This window comes from Hylobates moloch, unplaced genomic scaffold, assembly GCF_009828535.3.
Source record: "Hylobates moloch isolate HMO894 unplaced genomic scaffold, HMol_V3 SCAFFOLD_5, whole genome shotgun sequence".
NCBI lineage: Eukaryota > Metazoa > Chordata > Mammalia > Primates > Hylobatidae > Hylobates > Hylobates moloch.
This window is the reverse complement of record NW_026652280.1, coordinates 155,464,511-155,488,255: the sequence shown is the minus strand read 5'-3', so window position 1 is coordinate 155,488,255 and position 23,745 is coordinate 155,464,511. Positions and strand designations below refer to the sequence as shown.

At 39.0% G+C, this 23,745-nt stretch overlaps 1 protein-coding gene across 2 annotated transcripts in view; it reads left to right on the top strand.

The window, feature by feature from the left end:
- The window catches only part of CTH (cystathionine gamma-lyase), a 29,004-nt gene extending 5,647 nt beyond the window's left edge, over positions 1-23,357 (top strand). The window contains exons 3-12 of one of the 2 annotated variants that reach the window (XM_032155597.2): positions 1,225-1,320; positions 4,863-4,972; positions 7,574-7,705; positions 13,120-13,177; positions 13,639-13,716; positions 15,413-15,565; positions 17,202-17,323; positions 18,497-18,549; positions 22,071-22,209; positions 22,487-23,357. In XM_032155597.2, the coding sequence (XP_032011488.1) occupies positions 1,225-1,320; positions 4,863-4,972; positions 7,574-7,705; positions 13,120-13,177; positions 13,639-13,716; positions 15,413-15,565; positions 17,202-17,323; positions 18,497-18,549; positions 22,071-22,209; positions 22,487-22,513 (968 nt within the window). In that variant the 3' untranslated portion in view covers positions 22,514-23,357. Of the gene's footprint in view, positions 1-1,224; positions 1,321-4,862; positions 4,973-7,573; positions 7,706-13,119; positions 13,178-13,638; positions 13,717-15,412; positions 15,566-17,201; positions 17,324-18,496; positions 18,550-19,023; positions 19,470-22,070; positions 22,210-22,486 lie in introns of those variants that run through there. The other variant, XM_032155598.2, reaches the window with a different exon arrangement.
- The last annotated feature ends 388 nt before the right edge of the window (positions 23,358-23,745 follow it).

Sequence of the window (23,745 nt, the reverse complement as noted above, 5' to 3'; positions counted from 1 at the left end):
TTGCTCTTGTGGCCCAGGCTGGAGTGCAATGGCAGGATCTCGGCTCACTGCAACCTCTGCCTCCTGGATTCAAGCAATTCTTCTCCTTCAGCCTCTCAAGTAGCTGGGATTACAGTTGCCTGCCACCATGCCCAGCTAATTTTTTGTATTTTTAGTAGAGATGGGGTTTCGCCATGTTGGCCAGGCTGGTCTCGATCTCCTGACCTCGTGATCTCCCGCGTTGGACTCCCAAAGTGCTGGGATTAAAGATGTGAGCCACCGCACTTGGCCTAAACTTGCGTATCCTCTGGTTTATTCACCTAATAATTTGTGCCTAAGAATAGCACTAAAGTTATTTTCAGTGGTCAATAACTCCTGATAATGTGCTGTCAGAGATTAGAGATTAACTCCCTAAACTTTTTTTTTTGATGAAGACAGTCTTGTGTATTCATTGTGATTACACTTATCAGACAAATCTCAGGTCTGATTGCGAGTTTTGTTAAAATATTTACTGAATTGCATATTCATATAATGAATGTATGAATCATATCTTTGCTCTATTCTTTATGTTTGAAATTTCTTTTTTCTTTCTTTCTTTTTTTTTTTTTTTTGATATGGAGTCTCCCTCTGTCACCCAAGCTGGAGTGCAGTGGTGCAGTCTCAGCTCACTGCAACCTCCACCTCCTGGGTTCAAGTGATTCTCCTGCCTCAGTCTCCCTCGTAGCTGGGATTACAGGCATGTGCCATCATGCCTGGCTAATTTTTGTATTTTTAGTAAACACAGAGTTTCACCCTGTTGGCCAGGCTGGTCACGAAATCTTGACTTCAAATGATCTACCTTCCTTGGCCTCCCAAAGTGCTGGGATTATAGGCATGAGCCACCACGCCCGCCCTGAAATTCCTTTAGTTTGCTATTTTTAAACTGTAATTTAACTGGCAATAGGCCTTTTATCTCAGATATTTGTAAAGAATTATTTTCTTGAAGTGTTTCAGAGAAATATTATTACCAAGGCAAAATTGACTTAATACAAAAGTATCTGTCCACATTATATATTTTTTATTTTAAAGATATCTTATTCTTGAAATAGAAAAGGAGGTTTTGTAATGGCGTTAATCAGGGGCCTCTAGCAACTCAGCGGTGACGGCTTCCTATCTGCATTGAAGTCAGTCAGGTAAATACTTGGAGGTGTGTTGTAACCTATAGGCCTGACTTTTCAGCTTACTCTAACTTGATTTTTATTTTAGGTTTGGCCTTTGCTTCAGGTTTAGCAGCCACTGTAACTATTACCCATCTTTTAAAAGCAGGAGACCAAATTATTTGTATGGATGATGTGTATGGAGGTAGGTGACCCCTCTCATTTATATTGTGTAAACTTGTATTTTACAGATCATAAAGTGAGCCCTGAATTAATATTAACAATGTTGCCAGTATTTTTGATTATTTATTATAGTTTACAGGTATGACGGGTACCTCTGTGCTCTCTCAGACTTGGCAAAAGAGGAGCATAAACACTTAGGGTCCATGTTCTGGAACTGCTTATAAGAGAGATTATTTATTTATTTATTTGTTTATTTTGAGATAGGATCTCGCTCTGTCACCCAGGCTGGAGTGGAGTGGTATGATCTCGGCTCACTGCAGTCTCCGCCTCCTGGGTTCAAATGGTTCTCGTGCCCTAGGCTCCTGAACAGCTGGGACCCCAGGCGTATGCCACCACACCTGACTAATTTTTGTATTTTTTGTAGAGACGGGGTTTTGTCGTGTTGGTCAGGCTGGTCTGGAACTCCTGAGCTCAAGTGATCCTCCCTGTCCAGCCTCCCAAAGTTTTGGAACTACAGGCCTGAGCTGCCTCACCTGGCCGGAGATTATTTAATAAGAATAGTATTTAAGGTGCTAGAATGAATACGTAGCACTTGATCAACTTGCAGACATATTCTGCTCTAGAGAAGATAAGGTTTAGAGAGACAGTGTTCTCCTGTAACTTAATTTTTACCTGTAATAAAGGTGAAATACAACTCAGGTTACTCTCAAGAGCTCAACCCCACACAACCCCTTTTGCTTTTTATTTTTTGTTTGGCACCAGGGAAACTTTCAAAAATTTGTTGAGAGATATGGGCCTCTTTTCCCAAAAAATGTTCTTAAGACTACACTCAGTGATTATTAGCATTTTAATTTTAGGGTTCTCATGGATTGAACCCCTGAAGCCCATCTATGGCTCTAAATTTAAGAACTTCCCATTAACTCGTCATTTAACATTGGGTATATCTCCTAATGCTATCCCTCCCCCCTCCCCCCAGCCCATAACAGTCCCTAGTGTGTGATGTTCCCCTTCCTGTGTCCGTTTGTTCTCATTGTTCAATTCCCAACTATGAGTGAGAACATGTGGTGTTTGGTTTTTTGTCCTTGTGATAGTTTACTGAGAATGATGGTTTCCAGTTTCATCCCTGTCCCTACAAAGGACATGAACTCATCCTTTTTTATGGCTGCATAGTATTCCATGGTGTATATGTGCTACATTTTCTTAATCCAGTCTATCATTGTTGGACATTTGGGTTGGTTCCAAGTCTTCGCTATTGTGAATAGTGCCGCAGTAAACATACGTGTGCATGTGTCTTTATAGCAGCATGATTTATAGTCCTTTGGGTATATATCCAGTAATGGGATGGCTGGGTTAAATGGTATTTCTAGTTCTAGATCCCTGAGGAATCGCCACACTGACTTCCACAATGGTTGAACTAGTTTACAGTCCCACCAACAGTGTAAAAGTGTTCCTATTTCTCCACATCCTCTCCAGCACCTGTTGTTTCCTGACTTTTTAATGATGGCCATTCTAACTGGTGTGAGATGGTATCTCACTGTGGTTTTGATTTGCATTTCTCTGATGGCCAGTGATGATGAGCATATACCTAATGCTAAATGACGAGTTAATGGGTGCAGCACACCAACGTGGCACATGGATACATTTGTAACAAACCTGCACGTTGTGCACATGTACCCTAAAACTTAAAGTATAATAATAATAAAAAAAATTTAAGAACTTCCATTCCAAAGAAATTAAATGTTAGCTATTTAAAGTGGTGAATGTGGAGAAGACAGGCTTGCCCTTGCCTTTAAGCCCACTGATTTTTGTATTTAAAACAAAAGCAAGGAATTTTGTGAATATACATATACATATATTCCAGATGCTTCCAAATAATTAAAATGTGATTTCTAGAACATCATCATTTTATCTATTTCCTATCTGAACAAAAAGTTAAATCACTAAGTCCTTTAAAACAGCAGTTCCCAACCTTTTTGGCACCAGGGACCGGTTTTTTTTTTTTTTTTTTTTTTGGGGGGTGGAGTCTTGCTCTGTTGCCAGGCTGGAGTGCAGTGGCACGATCTCGGCTCTCTGCAACCTCTGCTTCCCGGGTTCAAGCGATTCTCCTGTCTCAGCCCCCCGAGTAGCTGGGATTACAGGCATGCGCCACCACGCCTGGCTAACTTTGTGTTTCTAGTACAGCCAGAGTTTCTCCTTGTTGGTCAAGCTGGTCTCGAACTCCCAACCTTAGGTGATCCACCTGCCTCAGCCTCCCAAAGTGCTAGGATTACAGGTGTGAGTCACCCGTGCCCGGCCTCAGGGACCGGTTTTGTAGGATAAAATTTTTCCAGGGACAGGGGGATGGTTTCAGGATGAAACTGTTCCACCGCAGATCATCAGGCGCTATTTAGACTCTCATAAGGAGCATGCAATCTAGATCCCTCGAAAGTTAGATTCTCCTAAGGACTGCACAACCTAGATCCTTCCCATAAGCAATTCACTGTAGGTTTCCTCCTGTGAGAATCTGATGCTGCCGTTGATCTGACAGGAGACTGAGCTCAGGGAGTTATAATGCTTACCCACTGCTCACCTCCTGCTGTGTAGCTGGATTCCTAACAGGCCACAAACCTGTACCTGTCTGTGGCCTGTGCGTTGGGGACCCCTGCTTTAAAGGAAGGGCCTTATTCTTAGTAATCACTTTATCCCTCAAAAATTTGCACAATGTTTTGTATTTTATCTTAGTTTCTTATATTAGCTTGTTGAGTTGAAATTATAGAAATCTCAAACCTTTAGATACTTTTATAATGCATTATAAAAGTCTCATGGCAAACGTAGGTATAAAATCCTGAAAATTGTTGATTTTAAAGAACTTTTTACATTATTTTTCAATTTTACATTACCTAGGGTCCGTCTACATACCATCAAAAGTCTAGTTTCTCTTTAATGACAGAATATTCTTTTGTTGTTGTTGTTATTATCAATATCAATTTTTTCTTTAAGTTTTTATGTGTAAAAATCAAATCTAGGTGTATTTATAAAAGAAATTATTTTAAGTCAAATGATTTACCTTCTTTCACTGTAAAAATCTGATAGTTTGATTTATATTGTCTCATTTTATCGATTAAAACTTTCAGAACTACATAACAAAAAGATCGAAAAAGTACAAAGAATAGTAACCAATTCTTTTCCATTACAAAGTATATTGAAATTTATTTCGAACCTTTCATTGACATTGATTCATTTAGTTTAGAGTTGAGAACTAGGTAGAAATTGTTTGAAAAGATATGATGTTTCAGGAAGCATGTCACTTAGTGGCGATTGGATGTTTTGAGAAACATTATTTGCTTCATGCTACTTTTGGATCTCAAGTGTGTTTTATTTGACTCTTGAGACTTTAAAGAACAAACCTTATTATTCTTTACTATATCAGATAGCCAAACTATTTAACCAAACTAGAATTGCTTTTAGTTGCATTTTTCTTGGTGACTGAGAGTTCCATATATTTTGTAAGTGTTTATACGTAGAAGGAATGAATGTTTCTTAATGCAATGTTCTTTTCATTTATCTGATTCCCTTCTGTCTCAGGTACAAACAGGTACTTCAGGCAAGTGGCGTCCGAATTTGGATTAAAGAGTTCTTTTGTTGATTGTTCCAAAATCAAATTACTAGAGGCAGCAATTACACCAGAAACCAAGGTAACTCAGCTCGTTTTCAGTTTTGCCTGTTTTTCCTTCGATGTTTTGTTTTTTCCTCATTTCTGTTTACTAGAGGATATAATTTAATGTGAATAACAAATTTTATTATATGCCATTGGAAACATCAACAAAATTAAGATAGATTGTCATCTCCGGGGTATTATAGCATAATGGTAGTACATGATTTCTGGAGTAGAATTCAAATTTTAATTTTGTATCTTAGTTAGTGTATTATCTTGGGCAAATTATTTAACCAAAGTCTCAATTTCTTCATTTGCAAAATGGAGATAATTATACCGGTTTTCTAGAAAGGGGAGTGTGAGAATCAAATGAGATAATGAATATGAAATGCTTAGTATAATTCCTGGATACATGGTAATTGTTAAAAGAATTTCTATGCGGGAGAACCTAATTTTTAACTGCATAGCCAAAATAGTATTGGTAACAGAAGTCATCACAGAGATTGGATTATAGAAAAAGAAGCCTGCCAAACCCCCAAACTCTAAGCACAGTGGCTTTGCCGGGCTGTAAGGGATGCTGCCCAGATACTAGTTAGATGTAGAGAATGGGCCACAAGCAATCTTTAGCTTCCATCCTGGGAAGTTTGTATGCCACCAGAAGATGTTCTGTGTCTGAGTGAATGGCATATGTGATATTCTTTCTTGGGACTTCATTTAAATTCTGTGTGGATAAAAGAAGGACCAGTGTCTTTTATAAGTCAGCTGTTTACAACTTTGTGCTAATGATTAAAAGGTTAGAATTGTACCCAAGATTATGTTGCAATGAATGCTAAAAAATAAATATCTTTTCATGTACAAATAATTACTTTGCACATTAACGTGGTTGAGCTTTTGGTAATTAAGGTTTGTTTCCAGAAGAACTTGTTTTTTATCTTGCTTGGGAGAAAAGACACATTAAAATAGCTGGTCCGAGTCTTTCTTTTTTGTTTTTTTTTTTTGAGACGGAGTCTCACCCTGTCACCCAGGCTGGAGTGCAATGGCGCGATCCCAGCTCACTGCAAGCTCTGTCTCTTGGGTTCAAACGATTCTCCTGCCTCAGCCTACCGAGTAGCTGGGATTACAGGCGCCCACCACCATGCTCAGCTAATTTTTGTATTTTTAGTAGAGATGGGGTTTCACCATGTTGGCCAGGCTGATCTTGAACTCCCGACCTTGTGATCTGCCTGCCTCAGCCTCCCAAGGTGCTGTGATTACAGGCGTGAGCCACCGTGCCTGGCCCTGGTCTGAATCTTTCTAAGGGAGGAAAGCAAATTATGAGTATAGTAAGTCTTGTCAACAGAATTTTATATAGAGACTCTACCAACTTGAATTAATACATTTTCCCTCCAAAATATCAGGTTTTTCACTTGAAGTAGAATGTTTAAGTCCATGTAAAACCTACTTTTTATTTATTTGGTAATTTTTATTTTTTTTACTATCAGTAGGACTGATAAATTCTTACCAGGAATAATTTTTATAGATTCTTTAAATAATTCAAGATTTTTGTAGAATATGTATTATTTAACCATCTTATCTTTTCCAGAGTAAAACTCTAAAATCAGAAGAGTATTAAACCAGATCTCTTGCCCACTTAAATAACAGGTAATAAAAAAAGAATCAGCTGGGCACAGTGGCTCATGCCTATAATACCAGCACTTTGGGAGGCTGAGGCAGGAGGATCACTTGAACCAGGAGTTCAAGATATATAGCGAGACCCTTTCTCTGCAAAAAAAAAAAAAGGCCGAGCATGGTGGCACATGCCTGTAGTTCCAACTACTGGGGAGGCTGAGGTAGGAGGATCACTTGGGCCTGAGAGGTCAAAGCTGCAGTTGGCTGTGATCATGCCACTGCACTCTAGCCTGGGCAACAAAGTGAGACCCTGCCACTTAAAAAAAAAAAGAAAGTAATTCAGTGCAATGGCATTTCGTTCAACAAATGGAATTTTTTTCTTTGGTCTTTTTGATAACTATCAAGCGTCTACCATGTGTCTGAATTGTGGTAGGTTTTGAGATATAAAGGTCATTGTTACTTTTAAAGTAGGCGGTAACCAGGTTTTCTGTTGTGGGTGTCACTTTTCTTCTTTAGTCTAAAGACCATGCTCTTCAAGTCTTAGGTACTTATTCTATAGTTTCTAGAGTTTCTGGCATTAAGTTCATGTTAAATATATTTTTGGCATCATAGGGATAATTCTCTTTCATTAAAATTCTAGGATGTATTCTTACACAATCTATGTTATTCATCTTTGAGAACAAAATTTCCAGACACTGAGCTGTGTCTTTGGAATACACTTTCTTTTTTAAGAAAAGTACAGTAATTAACTTTAGTACTTTTCTGTTTACGTGTACGTTATCTCACTTGATCTTTACAAAAAATTCTGTAAGGTAGATATTACCAACCCAATTATACAGATCAATAGGATACATTACATACCTATGGCTTCAGAAATTTACAGGTAAGGCTAGGATTCACATTTGAACCTCCCAACATCATCATCCATGTGTTTCCATTATATAATGTAGCTTCCCAGATTGTTATAATATATGAGATGTATGTTTGTAAAGTTTATTTTTACAAACTACTGTTATTTGCTGAATTATTTTAGCTTGTTTGGATCGAAACCCCCACAAACCCCACCCAGAAGATGATTGACATTGAAGCCTGTGCACATATTGTCCATAAGCATGGAGACATTATTTTGGTCGTGGATAACACTTTTATGTCGCCATATTTCCAGGTAAATGAAAATAATTTTTTTGGCACAATTAGCAGACCACATATATCTGTAATTAGGAAAGAAAGGACTTGCTTAAATTAAAATCATGATCAAATTCATGAAATCTAATCATAATTAATTATTTACTGGACCGAGAATTAAATTTGGACCTCTTCTACCATTAGTTAATATCTTTTCAAACCTATGTTAATATCCTGCATGTTACTTTGTGTTCTTTATTTATTAAAGCTTACCAGTTCTCAAGGCTGGGCGCGGTGGCTCACGCCTGTAATCCCAGCACTTTGGGAGGCCGAGGCGGGCAGATCAGGAGATCAGGAGATCAAGACCACGGTGAAACCCCGTCTCTACTAAAAATACAAAAAATTAGCTGGGCGCGGTGGTGGGTGCCTGTAGTCCCAGCTACTCCGGAGGCTGAGGCAGGAGAATGGCGTGAACCCGGGAGGCGGAGCTTGCAGTGAGCTGAGATCGCGCCACTGCACTCCAGCCTGGGTGACAGGGTGAGACTCTGTCTCAAAAAAAAAAAAAAAAATCTTACCAGTTTACCAGTTCTCTTAGGATGTGTAAACTCTGAAGAAATGGCCTTATTATGTGATTGTATCTGCTAATACCTTATACATAGTAAGGACTTGAATGTTTGTGCATTGATTACAAATCAGTCATATTTTTCAGTCACCTTGAATATTTTTATATATATTATAAAAGAAAAGTGATGCTCAATGATTTCAGTATATATTATACATATTATTTCTCTTCTTCTAGTTTTTATTCCTTCAGCACTCCATATACTATGCCTCGATCTCTTTAACTTATTATTATTTTGAACTTTTACTTTATTTATTTTACATTATAGCTGTAAGTATTTATAGCACTCTTATGTTAGTCTCTTTGGGTGGCCATAACAGAATACCATAAACTGGGTGGCTTATAAGCAGCAATTTATTTCTCACAGTTCTGAAGGCTGGGAAGTCCTCAGTCAAAGTGCCAGCAGATTCAGTACCGGTGAGGACCCACTTTCTGGTCCATAGATGGAGCCTTCTCGCTGTGTCCTCACATGGTAGAAGAGACAAGGCAGTTCTCTGGGGCCTCTTTTATCAGGGCACTGTATTAGTCCATTCTCACACTGCTATAAAGAAATAATCCGAGACTGCGTAATTTATAAAGAAAGAGGTTAAATTGGCTCACAGTTGTGCAGGCTGTACAGAAAGCATGATGCTGGCATCTGCTTGGCTTCTGAGAGGCCTCAGAAAACTTAGAATAATGGCGGAAGGCAAAGGGGAGCAGGAACATCCTATGACCAGAGTAGGAGCAAGAGAGAGAACGAGGGGGAAGGTGCTACACACTTTTAAACAACCAAATCTCACAAGAACTCACTCAAAATACAATTGTGAGGACAGTCCCAAGGGGAGATGGTGCTAAACCATTCATGCGATATCCACCCTCATGAACTAATCACCTCCCTCCAGGCCCCACCTCCAACATTTGGGGATTACAATTCAACATGAGATTTGGTGGGGACACAGATCCAAACCATATCAGGCACAAATCACCCTAATCACCTCCCAAAGGCCCACCTCCTAATCACACTAGTGATTAGATTTCAATCTGTGAATTTTGGAGGACACAAATGTTCAGACCATAGCAGCTCTCTTGAAAGATGTCTTTCCCTACCTAGCCCTCTGCATTTGTTTCCTCCCCAGACCACCCCCCCATACATCCTCTGTCCTTTCCTTTTTTCTCTGTCTTGTGTCTAGTTTCATCCTCTTTTCTGCTTCACTTTCTTTTGTAGATCACTTTGGGATCTCTTTATAATTAACTGGTTTCCTGCCTTTTCCACACAGGTTCTCCCTCTTTCCTCTGGGTAACCCAACTCTTTCCTTTCCTTGTTAGGAGTTACCTTCTTCCTGCTCTTTTCTTCCTGCCTGTACCTTGTCATACTTAGTACACTTGCTGTAGTTCATCTTTATTCTGCAGAGTTCCTGAAACCCAGCTCATTTTCTCTGGCTCTTCAATTGGGCAGATGTTTACAGGTTTTATTGTTTGCATTTCCCCCCTTCTGTTCTGGGTCCCTGAAGTTGATCCAGGTTGCTGCCTCCATGTGACTGGCTGACTCCCTGGGCAGTTTGTATAAACCTGCTCTTCACCTTTCTCCATTTTATTCGAAGGCATTGTCATGGTTTATTTTCCTTTCTGAAGCATACTTCCTGGCTACATTGCATTCAGACAGCTTCATGGGCCATCTGCCTTTGGCTCATAATGTATCTTTGATTGCTGATTTTATCAGGTAAAGCAGTCTGTTTCCAAGTGAAAAATCTTCTGGCATTGTCTATTTGGCATCGTCTGTTTGTCCCAGGTTGTTTTCAGTGTAAGATTCCTTATCGCAACTCCTTAGTCCATATGCCACTTACATTAGGCCAGTTAATACAGCGTAGGATAGCTTTAGCTGAGACACAGTGAGTCCTGTATATTCCCAAAAAGACTGCAAACGTTTTGTAGCGTGGATCTGTCCGGGTTACTCATCAAACCTGGCCCTCTTTCTCCTATTACCGTCACTAACATAGGTCTAGTTTTTCTACCTTTTTGAAGCCCACATCACATCCCTCATGCCAATGGTTGGAATTTGCTTCATTTCAATTTGGATTTATTCCAGTTGAATTACTTAGAATCACATCATCCCTAAGTAGCCACATGTGTTGTTTCCATGAAGCAAATCTTCCTGAAAAAAATCTTCCCATTGTCTTACCTTCATGAAAATGGAATATGTTCTCTTTCTTCCCAGTCTTTTGTCCTCTGGATCTTCTGTAAGTCTCACGAAAGGCAAAATAGACCTACCAACATGAAGTTTCAGAGTAGACCTCTGGAGTCAGGCATTCTGGGTGTGAGTCCTGGCTCTACCAGCTTTTTAATCTGAAGGATCCATCTCATTTTTCTTAGTCCCCTTTCCTCACCTGTATGATGAGAGCCATAAAGGTACTGATTTTATTGAGTTAGGTAAAGTATTTTGTACAGTGCTTCCCTGGGTTATATAAAGTACGTAGCATGATTCTCAGAAGATAATGAGATCAGAGGTGTTAGTGATTTGGTTTTTATTTTTCCTTCTCTTTCGGCTGTAGAGTTTACAGAATGTTAGCACTAGAAAAGACCTTAGGCCTCACCTACTTTGACCCCATCCCTTTAGAGATGTGCAAACACATATGCAGAGAGTGCTTTGGGCAATATTTTACCTAAAGCATCCTATTTTTGAAATACCCTAAATGAAAAGTTCCCATAGCCACCTATACTAATATCGTCCAAAGACTAAACAGCTCTAGTGAGGGTGAAATAAACACACATAGTTCTATATTTAGGAAAATGTAAAGAGAAGGATGTTGATAATGTATTTTTTTTGTTTGTTTTGAAATGGAGTCTTGCTCTGTCACCCAGGCTGGAGTGCAGTGGTGCGATCTCAGCTCACTGCAACCTCCGCCTCCCCGGTTCAAGCAATTCTCCTGTCTCAGCCTCCCGAGTAGCTGGGATTACAGGTTTCCACCACCACCCCCGGCTAATTTTTGTAGTTTTAGTAGAGATGGGGTTTCACCATGTTGGCCAGGCTGGTCTCGAACTCCTGACCTCAAGTGATCCACCCGCCTAGGTCTCCCAAGGTGCTGAGACTATAGGCATGAACCACCACTCCCGGCCTGACAATGTATTATTAAGGGGAAAGTCTACACCTTTCACTCTCCTTGTAAACAAATACATTTTAAGACTACGGGATTAACCTAGAGGACATTATGTTAAGTGAAATAAGCCAGGCACAGACAGACATATATGGCATGATCTCATTCATGTGTGGAATGTAAAAAATGTTGATCTCATAGAAGTAGTGAATAGAACAGTGGCTACCAGAGTCTGGGGAGGGGAGGGTGGAGGTGGGGAGGAATGAGGATGGTCAATGGGTACAAAGTTATAATTAGAAGGAGGAATGGAGGAATAAGTTTTGGTGTTCTACTGCACAAAAGGATGATCATAGTTACAATAAGATACTGTATATATCAAAATAGGAGAGAAGATTTTAAATGTTTCTACTACAAAGAAATGATAAATATTTGAGATGATGGGCATGCTAATTACCCTGCTTTTGATCATTACACAATTACACATGTATTGAACATCACATTATACTCCATGACTTAAAGGATTAATTTACAGGAAAATTAGGTGAAAGAAAACACTTTAAAAAATTCCTTTTCTTTTTTATTTTTCTTAATTCTCCCAGTTTCAGACAAATTTATTTATTTATTTGTTTATTTGAGACAGAATCTTGCTCTGTCGCCCAGGCTGGAGTGCAGTGGTGTCATTTCAGCTCACTGCAACCTCTGCCTCCTGGGTTCAAGTGATTCTCCTGCCTCAGCCTCCTGAGTAGCTGGGATTACAGGCGCGTGCCACCATGCTCAGCTAATTTTTTTTTGTATTTTTAGTAGAGACAGGGTTTCACCATGTTGGCCAGGCTGGGTTCAAACTCATGGCCTCAAGTGATCCACCCACCTCAGCCTCCCAAATTATTGGGATTACAGGTGTGAGCCCCTGCGCCCAGCAAATTTCTATCTTTCTTGTGGTTTTTTAAGATAAAGTCTTGCTCTGTCACTCAGGCTGAAGTGCAGCAGCTTGATCATGGTCCACTGCAGCCTGAAACTCCTGATCTCCAGTGATCCTTCTGCCTCAGCCCTCGAAACTGCTGGGATTACAGGTGTCAGCCATTCCCCAACTCCCGGCCATGTAAATTTCTTATAATACCTAATACGACGTACATGCTTTATAAATAGTTGTTACACTATATTGTTTAGGAACTAATGACAAAAAAGTCTGTACATGTTCAATACAGACACAACCATTCCTCTGTTTTTCCAAGTATTTTTTTATCCATGGTTGGTTGAATCCATGGATGTGAATCCCACGCATAGGAAGGGCTGAGTAATTAGGAATCAAGATCATGACAAACCCTAAATGTGAATAATCACAGCATGCGCCACGAGGTTTTACTGATGAAAAATCTCAGCAGATGAGTCATACTTACGCTACATAAAAATTGCTGAATGTTCATGTCAACTATTTTATATGTTTAATGAGTCATAAAATACTAGAGTCTCAGCAATTGCTATAAAGAAACAGGTTCAAGAGTTGACCTGGGCTTATCTGCTCTTTCCAAGAAACTTTTGCCTTCAGATTAAATACTGGATTCAATACTTTACATTTTTCTTTGGTGGGAGGGAGGCAAAGGAGAAATAATATCAGAGATCCTGGAAAATTTTAAGATGCACATACTTTTGCAAAGTTAGTATTGATTAGAATAAGAATGGAATTTACAATTGCCGATAGGCAGGTAATGAAGCATATTTTCAAATGGTTTCTCATTTAAAGTAAAAAATTTGTTCTTTCAGCGCCCTTTGGCTCTGGGAGCTGATATTTGTATGTATTCTGCAACAAAATACATGAATGGTAAGATGCATACTTTGAATGTTCTTTTTCATGGATAGGTGAAAATAGCATACGGCTTGACTTTTGATCCTTTTTTTTTATTATTTTATAGATTATTTTCTGTGACTCATGTAGAAAGTAAAAAAAAAAAATCCTTTGATTAAATGTAGGATTTCATTAATAGTACACAAAACTATGCTCATGATTTATGAGAAGAGGATTAAAGTTGGCCATAAAAAGTTATGCTTTTATCTTGCTGACACCTTAAAGGAACATTTTGTTTTTATATAATTTTTATTTTATTGTTTTAGACATAGCTTTTGCTACCGTCCAGTTGAATAAAGTTTACTTATACTTATTTTATAGAGCTTTTTCCCTGAGAGTTTTTTCAAGTGAAAATCACATTTTGGAAGTTATAAAATAAAGAGTAAAGATAAATTGTTTCTAACTGAAATTTGTGTGTGTTTGTCTTTTGTTTTTAGGCCACAGCGATGTTGTAATGGGCCTGGTGTCTGTGAATTGTGAAAGGCTTCACAATAGACTGCGTTTCTTGCAAAACTGTAAGTATTAAAAAGTCCAGATTCTCTATGACGCTCTCAATGACTACATTTGATATTTGTACTTCCACTAAGTGTTGTGAAGTGATGGCATTCGAATAATTTATGAAGAAATGAAAAATAGAGGAGAAAAATTCTGATTTTATTTTTTATTTATTAATTGTTTTTTTTGAGATGGAATTTCACTCTGTCGCCCAGGCTGGAGTGAAGTGGCGTGATCTCAGCTCACTGCAACCTCCACCTCCTGGGTTCAAGCGATTCTCCTGCCTCAGCCTCCTGAGTAGCTGGGATTACAGGTGCCCACCACCATGCCCAGCTAATTTTTTATATTTTTAGTAGAGACGGGGTTTCACCTTGTTGGCCAGGCTGGTCTCAAACTCCTGACGTCAGGTGATCCACCTGCCTTGGCCTCCCAAAGTGTTGGGATTACAGACATGAGACACCGTGCCTGACCAAAAAAATTTTTTCTGATTTTAGAGGAAAGTGTTATAAAAATAGTTATTGCAGGCTGGGGACGGTGGCTCATGCCTGTAATCCCAGCACGTTGGGAGGCTGAGGCAGGCGGATCACTTGAGCTTAGGAATTTGAGACCAGCCTGAGCAACACGGCGAAACCCTGTCTTTACCAAAAATACAAAACAATTAGCCAGGTGCAGTGGCACATGCCTGTGGTCCCAGATTCTCGCAGGCTGAGGCAGGAGGATTACCTGAGCCTGGAAGGCGAAGGTTGCAGTGAGCTGACATCGTGCCACTGCAATCCAGCCTGGGCAACAGAGTGAGATCCAATCTCAAAAAACAAAAAACAAAAAACAAAAACGGTTATAGCATAGCAAGGCTTTATGACATGACATAAGAAATGAGTTTTTTAATTTTCATGTCCATCTCAATTATAATCATAATTTGATAAAGCCCTAGTGAATTTTTAGTTTCAAGACTTAATGGGTTTTTTTTTTTTTAAAATTACATTTGAAATGAGGGCTTTCATATATGATACCTTTTATATCAGGAATGATGGTTAATTTTCAATAGCACTTACAGTATAAACTTACATTTTTCAATAGATGTCTAAACACCATTTCCTATTTACATTGCTTAGTTTATCTCCAGTATAGTTTAGGATTAAGCCATTGTAACTTGACAGGTAAAATATAAACATGATTAGGAATAAAAATGTCCTCCAGGAGGGAAACTGAAACTTATTGCTTGATAAGTGCCATTTGGTTTATAAAAAGTAGAAATGAAGTATATATCCTGAAGGCATGTGAAATCATTGGCCACTTTGCACAAAGGCTAAATAGAATATTAGTAGAATATTCAGTAATAATAGGACTTGAACTGCTGTTTTTCTCTGTATGTTAAAATAATTTTTCAAAGAAATACAAGGTTAGGCTATGCACAGTTTATGATTTTATTAAAATCATAGAAAGGACTATTTATCTTCATATTTGAGAAGTTTATATCATCGTGCTTTTATTTAGTTTTCAGCATATTTGCTTCCCCTCGTTTTAAAGTAAATTTCTCTAAGCATATTCTGTGCTTTGTTCTCCTGCTTCTGATTTGATATATTATTTTCCTCCTAGAACTCAAACATTGAACTTTACACCTAGCTTCTGAGAGTCACTATAATGGAAAAGAGAAGCCAGATAATTTCTCGGCCATACCCTGCCTTCAAACTTATCCAGGATGTGTTCATTTTGCAGCTCTTGGAGCAGTTCCATCTCCTATTGATTGTTACCTCTGCAATCGAGGTCTGAAGACTCTACATGTCCGAATGGAAAAGCATTTCAAAAATGGAATGGCAGTTGCCCAGTTCCTGGAATCTAATCCTTGCGTAGAAAAGGTTATTTATCCTGGTATGTTAATTTGATTTCTAAGCAGATATACTAGGATTTCAGTAGTTATCCTGAGCATCGTGTTTATGTAACATTTATTTGTAAATTAGGTGCTTTCACGTATTATGTTCATTTATTATTGAGCACTGCCGTGTGTCAGGCTCTGTGGTGGGTCAGGTGGAAAGAAGATAGACCTGGTCTGTACCGTGGGATTGCCTCTAGTTTAGTGGATGCTTGGATAGTAGAAAAGTAGTTTTATGCATTAGATGTTCCTGTGGTGGTGTCTAGTGGATGCTTGGATATTAGAAAATCAGTTTTATGCATTAGATGTTCCTGTAGTGGTCCGTGATTTGAAGGCTTGTGTATACCTATTCAAAGATTTTAACATTAGACTTTACAGTTGATTTGCTTATAATCTTGTCAGTCTGCTATTCAACATTAGCTGTCACTTTAATCTGATAGAGGTTTGTCCCAGTTGAGACGTGATATTAGGTGCCAAAATTCCCCTGAGGCTCTCTTTTTTTTTTTTTTTTTTTTTTTTGAGACAGAGTTTCACTCTTGCCCAGGCTGGAGTGCAATGATGCAATTTCAGCTCACTGCAACCTCTGCCTCCCAGGTTCAAGTGATTCTCTTGCCTCAGCCTCCTGAGTAGCTAGGATTACAGGTGCCCGCCACCACGCCCAGCTATTTTTTGTATTTTTAGTAAAGACGGGGGTTTCACCATGTTGGCCAGTCTGGTCTTGAACTCCTGACCTCAGGTGATCTGCCTGCCTTGGCCTCTCAAAGTGCTGGGATTACAGGCATGAACCACTACGCCTGGCCCCCTGAGTTTCTCTTCTGTATTTCTATTCCTTCACCTCTTCCAGCATCTAGAAAGGCTTCTGTGGAGTTAGCTGACTTACATCTTACTTTTTGAATTTATTTTTACCAGTCTTTTAAGCTGTGGTGGTCCTAAGAAGTTCTTTTCTTTTTAGATTCTTTTGAAGGTTCTAGCATCTAGAATATATAGAAAAATTAAAACTGGAATTTCACTAGGAAATTCACAAGGGATTTAGAGAAACCAAAGCGAAATACATATGAAACTAAATGCCCTAAATGTACTTTAGGTAAAGAGCTGTTGATTGATATATATTTTGGATGAAGGGAGAGAGAAGAGTTTTGAGCTATGCCATGAAGAATGGGCAGCATTGGTTAAAAGGGCATAGACAAGGTATTGGAGATTTGTTCAAGAAATGTTATTAAATGCCAGCTATGAGCCAGGCTTTGCACTAGGAACTGGGATCCAATTAGTAACAAAAGAAATGGATCTGCCCTCGTGGAGGAAGTCTGGTGGCTAAGACAGGTGCTACATGAGAAATTACAGGATGTAATTAACAAGGGAAGTCCAGGTTGAAGGGACAGCATGTGCAAAGGTCCTGAGATGAAAGGGAGTGCAGTGGTGCTGGCATAAAGAAAGCTGAAGAGGGTAGAAAAGATGAGGCAACACGAAGCTGGAGAGATAGGGGCCCGAGCAAGTAGTCAGATGTGAGCATGGCATAATTCTCATCTTAGGCTTATTTGCAGTTTACTTAAGCAGACAGTGAAAAATACCACCCCCCCCAAAAAATTTACATGTTTGATTCTAAAATGAGACTTTTATGATACCTTATGATTACAGGGCTGCCCTCTCATCCACAGCATGAGTTGGCGAAGCGTCAGTGTACAGGTTGTACAGGGATGGTCACCTTTTATATTAAGGGCACTCTTCAGCATGCTGAGATTTTCCTCAAGAACCTAAAGGTAAACTTACAAAATAGGTTTAAAATTGTAGGAGGTAAGGCCCTACAGCAGTTCACTATCTCTCACTTCTACTCAAGCCAGATAATGTTTTTGTATCTGCAGGTTACACTCATAAACCTCTTTATCATGAAATGCATTGGGTTGAAAATGACTTAAACAACAATGTAGCAGACATCTAAATACGTTCACTTCTTAACTCTCCACATACTACTATCAACTTGGAGACACAGAGTATTCTACTGCATTTATTTAAAAGTGAACCCCTTTTTTCAGATGAAATAGGTAAAACCTCGAAGTAGTGTGCAGTTAGTGCACTGCACAAGGGCTGTTCTAAAATCCATCCTATGAATGGCTTTCCAAACCCTGTGCCTCCTAAGCTGCATCTGACTGGGGTGAGGCCTTTGTCTAATTTTCAAAAAGCCAGGAGGAGGCTCTCAGGGGCCTTGAGCAAGAGGCCTGTTCAACTCCATACACTGGGCTTAACCTTGAGCTCATGCAGTTTAAATACTACAGAATAGATTAACAGAAAGCTGCCAGATTAGTCAGTGTTCCTGGTGTCACCTTAACTTAATACATTTACCAAAGTAACTTTTAAAACATTTGTAAAGTTTTATGACACTATCACACTCAACATGAAAACAGTGTTTTTTTTTTTTTCCCCCTATTCCAGTAGGGAGTTAAAGGATGTATTTCATGAGTGATATATATTAACAAGGAAGTATGTATAACTTGGGAAGCATTTAGAGATTTTTTTATTTAAGTGGTAACCACAGAGCAAAGTCTCAAATGCAATCTTTTTTATTTTATTTTTTTTTTTTTAGGCATTGTTTCACTCTTTTCCGCAGGCTGGAGTTCAGTGGCATGATCTCAGCTCACTGCAACCTCCACCTCCTGGGTTCAAGTGATACTCCTGCCTCAGCCTTCCAAGTAGCTGGGATTACAGGTGTGTGCCACCATGCCCAGCTAATTTTTGTATTTTTAGTAGAGACGGGGTTTCACTATGTTGGCCAGGCTGATCTCGAACTCCTGACCTTGGTGATCCGCCTGCCTTGGCCTCGCAAAGTGCTGGGATTACAGGCATGAGCCACTGTGCCTGGCCTAAAAACATTTATTTTTAGATTTTAGTATTTTCATTTTACTAGAAAATCTAAATTCGTGTTTTCTTTGCTATAGCTATTTACTCTGGCCGAGAGCTTGGGAGGGTTCGAAAGCCTTGTTGAGCTTCCGTAAGTATAGTTCTGTTTTTCTCAGTATTTTAAATTTGATGTCAGCTTTAATGATTGGGAAAGAAATATGATAAGATCAGGGATAATTCAAGATATTTAACAATAAGAATAGCATGACATTAATCAGAATGGACTCTAACCCTGTCAGAATGGAGACCCTGATGAAATCTCCTGGAGGGCTTCTTGTTAGTCAGCGGTGTCCTCCCAAATGTTTCTTCCTTCCCTGCTCTGTCAAAAAGAGATTTCAGCAGGAACTGTATTCTAGGATTTCTGACCTCTGACCTCTAACCTAGGGCCACATGTTCTATCCTACTCAGCCTTGGAGCAGATTGGAGACTTTGTACTAGAAAAGCTGTTTTCAAGGCTCTTTGGGAAACAGAAAATGTGTCTCTGATGAAACTCCTCCATGCCCTTGATTATTGGAGAAGAGCCGTACTAGATACTGTCAAATCTTTTGTTTTCTTTTCTCTGTAGGATAAACCTTTAATATCTTCATGTTGTGTACAAGATAAATCCAAACCCTAACTTGGTACCAGGCCCTTCGGTATCTAACCCAATCAATTCATCTAATTTTATCAAAGCATCAGAGGATATTGGTACAAGAAGCAGCCTAAGATCATACAGTCCAACAGCATATTTTACAGGCAAGGAAACAAAGATCCAGAGGGTTGAGCTGATTGACTCAAGTGTCACACAACAACATGTTAGCAGCTTCACTCTTGGATTTGCATCAGAAACAGCGAGGGGAGGTAAAAGGTGCTTGCATCTAGATTTGAGATCTGCTTCCACCAATTAGTTAACTTTTAAACTTCCATTTTTTAACACCTAAAATGAGATCAATAATTAATGATTTTCAGCCTGGTGCAATGGCTGACGCCTGCAATTCCAGTCCTTTGGGAGGCCGAGGTGGGTTACTTGAGGTCAGGAGTTCGAGACCAGCCTGGCCAACATGGTGAAACTCTGTCTCTACTAAAAAAAAAAAAAAAAAAAATGATCCGGGTGTGGTGGTACACACCTATAATCCCAGTTACTTGGGTGGCTAAGGCACAAGAATCGCTTGAACCCAAGTGATGGAGGTTGCAGTGAGCCGAGGTTGCAGCAAGCTGAGATCACACCACTTCACTCCAGCCTGGGTGATGCAGTGAGACTCTGTCTCAAAAAAGAACCAAAACAACAACAAAAAATTAATGATTATCACTTATTGATTACCTGTGCCCCCAAGCATTCCTGATATATATATATATTACCTTTATTATATGCTACTATGACCATATGTTGTAATTATTGCAGGGTTAAGTCAACATCATAACCTAACTATTTTTAACTGTACTAAATGTATACGGTGTATTTCTGTGTCTTCATTTTTATAAACATTTGTGGAATAACTTGTTTTGCAAGCATTGTGTACAGAAATGTCAGGGCCCACCAAAGTTTAGGCCTATTTTCTGTCTTTGTATAGGAGTTTACAGTTAGACCAAAAGTCAGGCAGTCTCACCAAGTTAAAAAAAAAAAAAAAAAAAGATGTCTAAATAATGACTTGAAATAATTCATGTAACGCAGATTTTTGTTAGTCTTTCCGGAAGATGCCTGCTAGTAAGTTTGGATGCACAAGAGGGCACACTCAGCATGTGAAACGGGTTTGTTTTTCATAGTAACGAAATGTGTATTACCTTAAGATTCTCTTGTTTAAAAAATTGTCTTAAAATAAATCTCTCCTGATTTATTTAGGGATTTTTGTTTAAAGTTGTTTGGCCCCCAGGCACTCTGGTTTAGGCTATAACCCCGATGCCAGAGGATGAGTGGATTTAGGTCAGGGCTTGTCTGTTCTATCACCCTTCATTCTGTGTCTCCCAGCTCTGCTGCTACTAGTGCAGCATTGCAATATGGGAGGAAGGAAGTGAAGCTAATGTGTATTAGCTTAGTCTCCCAGCCTCACAACACATGTAACTCTGTGACCTTAGAAAAGTTACTCATCCTCCCTAAATCTCAGTTTCCTCAATTTTAAAATGTGAACAACACTCTACATAGCCTTAGGTTTGTTGTGAGAACATGGGGAAAAAAAATCTCTAAGCTAATGCCTTCATTCATACTAAGTACCCAATAAATGTTAGCACCTACTATGAACTATTATCTTTTATTAGGCATCTCTACTACATTCCAAGTGCTTAGAAGTGCTTTATACATGTTCCTTCAAATTAATGCCTGTGACAAACCTTTAAGACAGGTGTTATATCCAATTTTTGTTCATTAAAAAAATGAATGAATGCACACAAACCACCTAGTAGAGTGTCTGCCTCATGGTAAGCACACAGTAGATGCATCTATTATTACTTCAGATAAGGAAATAGGCACTGAGGATGAGTAACTTTTATAAGGCCACATAGCCAGTATGGGTATGGCTAAGACTCATACCCAAGTTTGTTGGTCTCTGAGACCTCAGTTCTTATTTCTACATGTACACACTCCTTTAAGGAATTACGAGTCTCCCAGGGCAGAACATTTTAAGATGAATGTTTGTGTCTAAACACTTTAGTACTGTGATAAAGGAAGACATCCATCACTCAGACCACAACTGAGATTTTTTTCCCCCATGGCTGTCATGTAAGAGAGGAGAAAGCAGCTTAGGTATTGATTTTGCTGCTGGTGTGCAGGGAAAGGAAGAGTGTTGGTTGTAATATACATACTGGGGCTAATTAAGACGCTAAGCCTCTCCTCCATTATTCTTCACAGAAATTTCTCCTTCCCTGGAACTTGGCAGTCTTTTTGTCTATACTTGTTTGGCATTGTTTATACAGACTATTTTGTTTTGTGAATTGTCATTGCTTTTAGCTCCTGCTTTGTTATTTAGGGTAAAGAAAATATCTCATTCTTCTTGGTTTCCCAATATTTAGTGCAGTGCTTGACATATTATGGGTGGTTTTCCTTCACATCTGTTGATGATGGTAATGGGCTGCTAGACCATTTGAAAAATCCTTCCAGGCCTCTATGCCAGGAGTTATATTGTGGAATTCTGAATGTTTACTGGTTGCTGCTAGTGATTCTTGGTGGTCTTTCTCCGATGTGCCTCAGAAGGTCTGGCTCTGGATTGATCCAGAGGAAACTAATTATGACAGGCTCTTGGTGCAAGAGACCTCTTATAAGTAGCAATCCAGTAGGTTGGTCGTGGAGTACATGATTTCTGGCCAAAGCCTCATTTAGGCAGGTATTGAAATATACACATTGGGGAGGCTATACCTTACCCTACTGCATGGGGGTGCTTGACACACACTTTCAGTATTTGGATTGAGCATATCTTACCAATGGTATAAACAGGATGAAAAATATCTTGCTTTTCATTTAAAATCATAGCTAGAAAAGATAAGTTTCATAATTTTCTCTTTTCTTGCCTGTGAATTATAGGGGTATGCACAATTTGATATTTGGAGCAGAAAAATGTTGAGGGTAATTGCAGTTTATGAGACAGAAACATGCCTCCCCTGACACAATATAGTGACCAAAAATTTGCTCATGTCTTCTCTCAGGGCAATCATGACTCATGCGTCAGTTCTTAAGAGTGACAGACATGTCCTTGGAATTAGTGACACACTGATTCGACTCTCTGTGGGCTTAGAGGATGAGGAAGACCTACTGGAAGATCTAGATCAAGCTTTGAAGGCAGCAGTAAGTCTTATTATTTTGTGTGTGTGTGTGTGTTTGTGTGTGTGTGTCTGCTTTATCTTGGGCATGGGGGTCACTATATTTACAAAGAGTGGTCTCACTGTGAACTCTAAAGCTTTTCTGTTCCTATAATAGACCAGGTGTATAAATAACTGTATAGGGAGCTCAGTTAAAGTGCATATTTAAAGGATGGTAGTATTCAGAAAAAGGACTTCTTGAGGGGTTGAAGCTATGGCCTATACGTTTAATAACATATTTTTCTTATGCACTGTTATTATAGCACCCTCCAAGTGGAAGTCACAGCTAGTATTCCAGAGCTGCTATTAGAAGCTGCTTCCTGTGAAGATCAAATCTTCCTGAGTAATTAAATGGACAAACAACGAGCCTTTGCAAAATTTTCAAGTGGAAATTTTAAGGCACCTCATTATCTTTCATAACTGTAATCTTCTTAGGGGTCATCTCTGTTAAAAAGTTTTCTGTATGTCATGTTACAATTACAGGTCAATTCTGTTAATTTTTTTTGTTAATTTTCCTGTATGTTTGCCTCTGAAGGAGGTGAGATTTGTGCTACTTTGGGAGATTATGTTCTTTTTTCAAGTCAAAGATTTATTTTGATCATGTTTATAATATAATGGTAATTCATTTGTGATGTTTTGTGAGGAATTTAAATTTAAACGAATGTTCTTAAATCAAGTGTGTTTTTTTGCATATCATTGAAAAGAACATTAAAAGCAATGGTTTACACTTAGTTTCCATAAGCCGAAAATCAAATACTTGAAAAGTTTACTGTGAAATTCTACTGATTTAAGACTATACTTAATATTTAAAAAAAAATAAATCAGCCGGGCGTGGTGGCTCACGCCTGTAATCCCAGCACTTTGGGAGGATAAGGCGGGCGGATCACGAGGTCAGGAGATTGAGACCATTCTGGCTAGCACGGTGAAACCCCATCTCTACTAAAAATGCAAAAAAAACTAGCCGGGTGTGGTGGCGGGTGCCTGTAGTCCCAGCTACTTGGGAGGCTGAGGCAGGAGAATGGCATGAAACCGGGAGGTGGAGCTTGCAGTGAGCCAAGATTGTCCCACCGCACTCCAGCCTGGGTGACAGAGTGAGACTCTGTCTCAAAAAAAAAAAAAAAGAAAAAAATCTAATTATCAAATGCATCCCATTGCGATATTCCTACATTATGCGACATTAACCTGTATTCTTGGGTCCTTTTAATTCCCAACTACTGCTCTTAGAGGTCTTAGCCTTTTATGTTAATTTTTATAAATTCAATTAAATAACTATTATTCCCAAATCTTAGTGTTTGCAGATTAGTTATAAATCCTATACAAGGCAGGTTAAAGGCCACCTTTTTACAGAGAAATAGTACTTTTTATATTTTTATCTGAAATAGTACATTTGTTGAGAATAAAAGAAGATGTGTTTAAAAATAGAATCTTCTGGGCCTGGTGGTAGCGTGCTTATAGTCCTAGCTACTTGGGCAGCTGAGCTGGAGCATCTCCTTGAGCCTAGGAGTTCCAGACTGCAGTGGTG